The sequence below is a fragment of the Hydra vulgaris genome, chromosome 03 (genome assembly GCF_038396675.1).
Source record: "Hydra vulgaris chromosome 03, alternate assembly HydraT2T_AEP".
In the NCBI taxonomy this organism is placed as follows: domain Eukaryota; kingdom Metazoa; phylum Cnidaria; class Hydrozoa; order Anthoathecata; family Hydridae; genus Hydra; species Hydra vulgaris.
This window is the reverse complement of record NC_088922.1, coordinates 69,557,526-69,566,572: the sequence shown is the minus strand read 5'-3', so window position 1 is coordinate 69,566,572 and position 9,047 is coordinate 69,557,526. Positions and strand designations below refer to the sequence as shown.

At 27.0% G+C, this 9,047-nt stretch overlaps 1 protein-coding gene across 1 annotated transcript in view; it reads left to right on the top strand.

Moving 5' to 3' along the window:
- Positions 1-2,693: 2,693 nt before the first annotated feature.
- LOC136078372 (bactericidal permeability-increasing protein-like) overlaps positions 2,694-9,047 on the top strand; it is a 36,502-nt gene continuing 30,148 nt past the window's right edge. The window contains exons 1-6 of the mRNA XM_065794105.1: positions 2,694-2,853; positions 3,115-3,211; positions 3,811-4,019; positions 4,783-4,937; positions 8,683-8,746; positions 8,832-8,923. Coding sequence (XP_065650177.1) covers positions 2,703-2,853; positions 3,115-3,211; positions 3,811-4,019; positions 4,783-4,937; positions 8,683-8,746; positions 8,832-8,923 — 768 coding nt within the window. The 5' untranslated portion in view covers positions 2,694-2,702. The remainder of the gene's footprint in view (positions 2,854-3,114; positions 3,212-3,810; positions 4,020-4,782; positions 4,938-8,682; positions 8,747-8,831; positions 8,924-9,047) is intronic.

The window sequence follows — 9,047 nt, the reverse complement described above, 5'->3', positions numbered from 1 at the left end:
AGTTTTATCAAAAAATAATTTATTTTTTTGAAATAAAAAATTATTGCAATTTAATATAATTTAAAAAAGGGCACTTAATTTATAAAAAAGTAATGAGGGGTTTATTACCATTTTTTTGTTGTTTTGAGTCACTGTGCGATGTTTGGCTAGAACCTCAAACCTCTTGGTTCTGAGCTAGAACTCTAACAATTGCGCCACAGCTGCGATATTTTTTGATTGACAGTTCTAATTCCAAAATTTGAATTATAAGTTAACCGTTTAATTATAAGTTAATCGTTTAACTGTAAGAAACCAAAAACCAGTTTTTGAAGATTTCCGGTTTACTCCAAGCACTACCGGAAGCATATAAATAATTCATCTTAAGAGTGGATCACAAATTTGTAACTTGCCTAATGTTTTTACAACCAATGATTACTTTTTGTATAGTCAAACAAATATAACAAATGAACAACTTTTTTGTAACTGTTGTGTCGAATTTAACTTAAAATATTCGAAGCATAACTAATAGAATAAATAATTATATTTTTTCTGTTAACTCTGCATTAAACAACTTTAAAATTTTTTAAAAAGAATTTTAATATTGTTTATAAAATGTTATGAATTTAATAAAACCTGTGAAAGTACAAATGGTGATTATACTTAATTTATATGCATATACTCTTTCAGGTCTTTAACTGTTCAAAAAAATATAACACACACACACACACATATACACACACACATATACACACACACATATACACACACATACACATGCACATATTCATATATATATACACACACATACACATACACATATATATGTATGTGTGTGTGCGCGTGTGTGTGTGTGTGTGTGTGTGTGTGTGTGTGTGTGTGTGTGTGTGTGTGTGTGTACGTGTGTGTGTGTGTGTGTGTGTGTGTGTGTGTGTGTGTGTGTGTGTGTGTGTGTGTGTGTGTGTACGTGTGTGTGTGTGTGTGTGTGTGTGTGTGTGTGTGTGTGTGTGTGTGCGTGTGTGCACTATCTGATTTCTCAAAGATTATTAGAAGATTCTTTACAATTAAGTTTACAAATATCCTTTTGCAAACGAAATTTTAAGTAGAACTCAGTACGAGTTTACTATATAATTTTAATAAAAGGCTATTGTAAACAGTTTATCCAAATCAACATTTCCTCATTTTTAGTTCTCTTAGATCCAAGTAGTGGAGTCGTAACGGATTTTAGCCAGACTTTTTATTTTTTAACATGTCTATTTTTTCTCATTTATACCGAGAATTTTTTTATAGCCACTAAACTAATGACAGTAACGAGTGCTAATGATACCAATCTTCTATTTTTATAAATAACATCAGTACTCTTTTTATGACCTAAAAAGAGTACTGATGTATGTCAACTATTGAATTGTCTAAAAACAGTATTTATGAAAATATTCTTTCTATCACCTAAATTACAGGTAAAGAAAAAAAAAAGAGTATAAAAGTAATATAATTAGTCTGAAGTTTAAGTTCTTCTCGAAATACTTTCCTCAACTTTTTTGACTATCATTCTTTGTTCTCTAATATTCCAGAATTTAAAGGACTGGTTTAAAATCTATGCTTATAAAACTTACTTCATTGTTTTTTAATGAGTATATAAACGTAATTTGACTTTGACTTAATTACAACTTGCATTTTGCGTTAACAAAGTTTAAAAATGCAAAATGTGTTCAATGATAGAGCTTTTTTGAATGCATTCAACGTTTTCTAGTTTATACCTATTTGATTTATTTTTAATGCTAAAAAAAGCGCTTTTTAAGGCATTATAAAAATTTATTAATCACTAAATAAACTGTATAAATAAAACTAAAGCAATAAATATTGTGTTATTTATTAAGGTGTAAAGAAAAAAATATTGTGTTATTTATTAAGGTTTAAAGAAAATCTAAGGTTATAAAATAAATATTGTGTTATTTATTAAGGTTTAAAGAAAATCTAAGGTTATAAAATAAATATTGTGTTATTTATTAAGGTTTAAAGAAAATCTAAGGTTATAAAATAAATATTGTGTTATTTATTAAGGTTTAAAGAAAATCTAAGGTTATAAAATAAATATTGTGTTATTTATTAAGGTTTAAAGAAAATCTAAGGTTATAAAATAAATATTGTGTTATTTATTAAGGTTTAAAGAAAATCTAAGGTTATAAAATAAATATTGTGTTATTTATTAAGGTTTAAAGAAAATCTAAGGTTAAAAAAACTTCTACTTTATTCATTATAATACGTCATTAAAAGACAAAAAATAAATAATCGAAAAAATAAATAATCGACAATTTTTTAGTGTTTTATTATTAGTGCATAACTTTTAAATATTAAAAAAAAAATTTGAATTCCAAACTTCATTTCACACACGTATGTAGCAAGCTAAAAAATGTGTTTTTTTGTGTGACAGAAACAATTGTGCAAATCGGAAATAATTTTTATCACCTAAGAGGTTTTAATCTTTGAAAAATATGTTTAAAAAGTCATCAACTCATTTGCTTTGATATCTTTTATTATTCTTTATAGTTTTTAATGATTTACAAGAAACTTTTTCAAGTTTTAATATTTTTATTATCTTACTATTGATAGACCAATAAATTTTTTAACATGACAATGGACTAAACAATATGGCGGATGTTATGACATATATCATAAACAAATAATAAAATATTTCAAAAGAATTGCTTCCTAAGGTAAACAACAATATGTTAAGCAATTTAGGAATAATGTTAAAAAGTAAATTCAATTTTAAGATAAGAATGATAAATTTACTATTGTTAGTAATAGTTTTGGGTTTTTCGCTTTGTGAGAACCCTGGAATCCAATTGAAGCTGACGGAAAATGGCATAAAATATGGTGAGTGGATTAAATATTTTTGAAGAAATGCAGTTAATTTATATTAATAATAAATACGATAAGTGAACATATATTTATTATAAAGCAGGATAAGTGAATAAATATTTATGATAAAAAATAGTAAGTATATTTAAATTTAGAAAGAAATAATGTTAATGAAAGTTACGATGAAATATTTAGAATAAAACATTGTAGGCAATATTTATAATTGTTAATGAATATTTCGATAATATATATTTTTAAATCTAACATTTCTTTTAGCTGTTAAAGAAGGTCTTCCCTATTTGCGAGATGATTTACTCTCAGAGATGATAAACTACAATGGAGAAAGTGGAAACTTGGAATTCAAGCTACAAAAGTAATTTCAACCTTACGCGTAAGAGGAGAGAACGGGGTCTTATTCGCTTACCTGGTTAGCTCTGACCAGTTAAATGACATTGGTTAAAAAGAAAGTGTGAACTTCCTCGTTAAATGCTTTTTACGTGGTACTCTGTGATAAGACACCTAACGGTCTTATTACGGAGCACAACGTAAAATTATCACAAAAAATATCTTGAAGCGCTTTAATAACTAAAAAAATAAAAAGAAAGTAATTCAGCCCGTGTTAACTTCACACCTTGCAAAATTATTACATCCTTGTACCTACGAGGGTAAGTAGCAGGGTGTGAGTAAAGTGGAGGTGAAAACGGGTAACAGTGATTCATTATTTTGTGAGTAAAACTGAAAATTAGCGATTGTTTATAAAAATTTTGTTATATGTGAGAAAAATCTAGCTGTTAAAGATGGTAAAACTAAGCTAGGCGGGTCATACTTTTAATTTACGCTAAGGGAAAGCCGTACTTACGTAAGGTCTAACCGTACTTACGCCAAGTGCGACCGCTTTTTTATTTTTATATTTAATAAAATGCATTTAAATCTTAGTAAAAGTTTAAAAACAAAATTTTTTTTATTTATTAGTCTGCATATGTCAAAGATAGATTTTGGAGAAGTATTTTTAACGCCGATATCAGGAAGAGGGATCAAGTGTACTGTTAATATTGACATAATTGAAGCTGTTGGTACATTTTTTTACAATTACAAGACGATTTTTGGAATTAATATTCATGATACAATTGGGTTTAATGTAAACATCTCAAATGTTGAGTCGGCATTAAGTGCAGAAATTGGTAAGCTTTTTTGAACTTTTTTGAAAGTTTAACTAACTGAAATAGATTTACAAAAAAACAAACGTTAAAAGCAATAAAGCTACCCTTTTTCACCACTTTTTTTCATTTTACTTAAAGTTAATAATTTAACAAATTATTTCATTAATTTTATCCCCCAAAAAAATAATTTTTTATTTATTTATACAAAACATCGGATAAAGAGCTGCACGTTAGTTATCTGTTTATCCGGTGTAAATTCCGTTTATCCAGTGTACTTTTGTTGAAAAATGCTATAGATTGAATTAGTATAGAAAACTCTAAACTTATTTAAAATGTTATTTTCACGTCAACCTGAACTTAAAGCATGGTTTAACTTTAATGGAAAAGACGATTAAACGATTGCCTTTTTTTATTAAGTTGCCGAATAATCGTGACATCACTTGTTTTTTGCTCTTCATAATTCGGTTTATCCCACGAAGGAGATCTTTTCACTGTGTTATCTCAAGATATTAAATTTTTTCTTGATGTTTGAATTTTCTTCTGCTTCCATAATATTTAATATTTTCTTCCATAATATTTATATAGAGATTCCGTTTTTAGATTTATATTAAATCTGTCAAAATGTTTTTTTAAGTATTATACATGTTTTTTGTTATATTAAAGTATAATTTTAAAAGTTACAATACGCAACTATATAACATTTTATTACATTAGATAGAAATTTAATAAGTTAGATATTTTAATACATTAGATATAACTAAAAAATTTGTTAAACAAATTTTAGGTTCAAATAAAGATGGCCGCCCATCAATTAATTTTTTTGACTGCTCTTTAAAAATCAACAGTCTAACCGTACAAATGAATGGAAAAGACAAATGGCTTTATGATTTAATAAATCCTCTTGTTGAGTCGACACTCAAGATTGTATTTTCTCAACTTGTAAGTTGTTTTTTTTAAACACCTTTAACGCATTATTCAACTTGTTTCAATCTACGTAGTCTAGCCAATGATATATTATATACACAAGATGTCTAACTTAGATCCAAAAATTGAAGCTAAAATTAGAAATAGGCAAAATATTATTTAGCTAATGTTCTAGAATCCATTAGAAATGGCTTCCAGAACATTAACTATATAATGTTTTGCCCCTTTTACAAATGGCAGACTAAATTTGTAAACAAAGAGGCTTCACTTTTCTTCCAATTAAATCCCGTGAGCTAGACGTCTAGTATATATATATTAGGGTGGCTTTTTTTATATGTAATTTTTTTTTTTTACTTTAAATAGCATAACCTCTTATTTGGTGAGGTTTTATAAAAAAAAAAATTGGTAAAATTTTTTTGCAAACTGATTTTGGGAAGTGGTCCTCCAAACCCAATTTTGGAACCCTAAGTTGACCAAACCTAATCTTGAAATTCTATTTTTATTTCATACAAAATCCAGCTATAATTGTTTAAAATTACAGCTGAAAATAAATAATATAAAGTATTGTAATGTTACAACATAGATAGTTCACAGAGGAGGGAAAATACGGGCGAATTTAAATTCACCCTCTTCTCATTATTTACCAAATTTTTTTCTAAATACATATTTTAATTACATTAATGGAAAATATATTACTTGCAATAACTTGTTGTAAATTTTTCTAAATTAAAGCTCAGAAATTAGTTTTTAATAAATTTAATAATATGGCGTCTTTAATTATTATTATTTTTTAATTTTGTTATTTAAGTGCCCCAAGAAGACCTAATGGTCCTGCCACAGAGCACCGCGGAAGTGCATTTAAATAAAAAGTTCACGCCTCCTCCCTTACGTGATGCGAAAATATGTCCAGAGTTCGTTTCGAACCTCAATCTACTGCTTCTAAAGCAAGCGCTCTAACCACTGCGCCACGGCCGCTTTATAGGGGGTGGGTACGAGGGGAAGGCGGTTTGTATTATTTAAGATTTTTTACTTTTTTTTTAATTATTGACTTTAAGCATTTTATATTTATTAAGCTTATTTTTATTATAGTAAAAAAGTATAAAAGTATAACTTTAAAAAAAGGCTTCAGACTAATTGCTTGTAAAGCAACACGCTCAACAACGAATGTTTAACTTGTAGGGCATATTTTCTCAACAATAGATGGGCCAAGTAATGAGAGATGGACCGAGTTTATGTCTAATAAGTGGTGTTGTTCTACGTTGATTTTTTATTAAATAATAGTCAAAAAGTCAACAATTTCAATATCCTGCAACACAGTTTCAGATGAGGTTATGATTTTATGGTTTAAGACTAATATTCCTACTATAGCAAAGTCTTATGTAGCAGCTAAATTAAAAACTATAAAGCAGCAGAATGTTAAAGTGTCTAAGCATAAAAATAAAAAATCTGCTCTTCAACATAACTATGAAGAAAAATTCACGGCCAGGATGAATACACCTTTTGATATTTCCCATTGTGAATGGTATTGTCGCATCAAGATAAATGAAGATAAAAAATTCCTGATAAGTCAACAAGGTCCCCAAAAGATGTTGATTACTTCCAAAGACTTAATATGTAAGCAAGCAGTTGTTAAATATAGAAAAGATAAGCTTGAAGAATAAAGGCGCCAAGAATATCATTTATAAAGTAAAGTTTTATCTACAGAACCCTTAACGGATTTAGATTACACTTTGGATGAAAAGTTTGACTGTGATATGTCAATTCAAATACAAAAAGCCTTCACTTCACCACAACATTTTACTTTTAGCACTAATCAACTATCAATTACGGTATCCAAGCGTTGTACTACTGACAATCAAATCTTTGAATTGTTGGTATTGATGTAAATAAGTTAACATTTTCTCGAACCTCTTTAATGGAAACTTGAACTACATCCGGTATATTTGTTGCAATAGCAGTAAGAAAAAATTTTCATCCCTTGGTTCCACTAGTTGCTCACTTTGATGGCAAAATATTGCACTATTTTGATGGAACCAGACGTGAATGTCTGCCAAATGTTGTATCTAGCCTGGACATTAACAAATTATTAGGTATATCTAAGATACCTGATGGAATTGGTGCTTTGACGGGACAGAAGGTAGTTGAACTTATTTATGAGCGGCCTGGCTTTGAGGAGCACCTTGTTGGTCTTTATTTTGACACGACAGCAAGTAATACAGAGGCATTTTGGGCAACAGTTGTTATACAAAAATCAATGCTTGAATGCCTTTCAAAGCTTGAAAAAGAGTGGTTTGTATTTCGAAAATACTATGTGGTAAAAAAATTAAAAGAATACTTGAAGGGCACTCAACCTTGTGATGGTTATAAAGAATTTGGAAGACTAGCACTTCTCTTTCTCTTGCATTTAGAAATTATTTCCGTTTTTTTGTTTAATAAAATGTTGGGTCTCAAAAGAAGCAAAATTTTATAAAAATTTCAAAAATAACAATTATTTTATAAAAAAATTATTATTTAAGATTTTTTTGAAATTTTAATTAAAAAAAATAAACTTTTTTCATTTTTAGTTTAAAAGGTCATTTTTTCTGCAATAAACTATAAAATAACATTTTTTTTTTTTAAATAATTGTTATTTTTGAAATTTTTATAAAATTTTGCTTCTTCTGAGACCCAACATGACATACTTTTGAAAAACTTTTTTTTACATAATATTAGGGACCCATTAAAATTTTAAAGGTCTTGAGGCACCTCAAGATAATTTCCTAGAGCATTGATATTTTTCCAGAGTATTTCTTAAATGAATAGACAACTTTTGCACACCCAGGCTAAACGAATTGTAAAAAAAACTAAAATTCACTCCACCCTAATAAGTAATCATTTCCAAAGAATTCTTTTTATAATAGTGTCAGCAAATTCTACATGTATAAAAATTTACAGTAGTTAAGACATTTGCGACTTCCCGTAATTTAATTTTTGGTATAAATTGAAGTTTTATTAATTTAATCATTCATTTCTGATGAGTCTTTATTGATGAAACACAGTGTTAAATGAAAAAAAATTTGTTAAGTGATTTTCTACTAATTTACAATTGCTCTGTTCTTTTAAGAACATTGAGCACTCTATTTTGTAGAATACATTTTAAAATGGTTTATATATATATTTATATATATATATATATATATATATATATATATATATATATATATATATATATATATATATATATATATATATATATATATATATATATATATATATATATATATTCCTTGATTACGATTTACCAAAAATTGCTCAAATAATTTGAAAAACTGCCAAAAATTTCATTTTATTTAAGCAATATTTGATAACTTATTTTTCAATTTCTTATAACATTTTTAAGTTTGTTAAAACTTGTACAGTGTGCGAATCAGTAAAACGCCATGTTGATTGCTGATTATTTAAATTGCATTATACCGAGTATCGTGGCAAAAGAAATATATTTTAATTAGTTGTTTTTTAAATGATTTTCATTCAATTACCCAACAACAGATATATTATAACTTCAAAAATATTTCTCGTTATCGTTTAAATCGTGCATATCGTGGATGAGTATATGTTGTTCGGTTGTTTGAAATAAAGTTTAATTAAAGAATAACATTAAATTAAAAAATTTGTAGTTTTAGTAAAAAAAAAAAATACAAAATAACTTTTGACATTTTTTTAGTTAAAATAATATTTTGAACTTTTTATTTTACATACTTATCACTTTTATTTAATTTAGTTTTGCAATATAGTGAAGACAAAGGTTGAAGAAAATATAAAGAACAAACTTGCAACTTTTACAGGTGACTCTACTGTACCTTTAAATTAGTTTTATCCATAGGTATTATCCATAAGTAAATAACTAATTTAGCTGTATATTTTGTTTAGAAATAATAAACATTGACAGTTTGGCAAAAATTGACTTGTCGCTTACTCAACCTCCTAATTTTACTGAAAATTATGTACAATTTTTCTTTAAGTATGCACGTTTTCTAAAAATTGTGTTCAATTTTTCTTTTAGGTACGCACATTTTACTGAAAAATGTGTACAATTTTTTTTAAGGTCCGCACGTTATTTATTTAAGAAAACCTTTGACTGAAGTT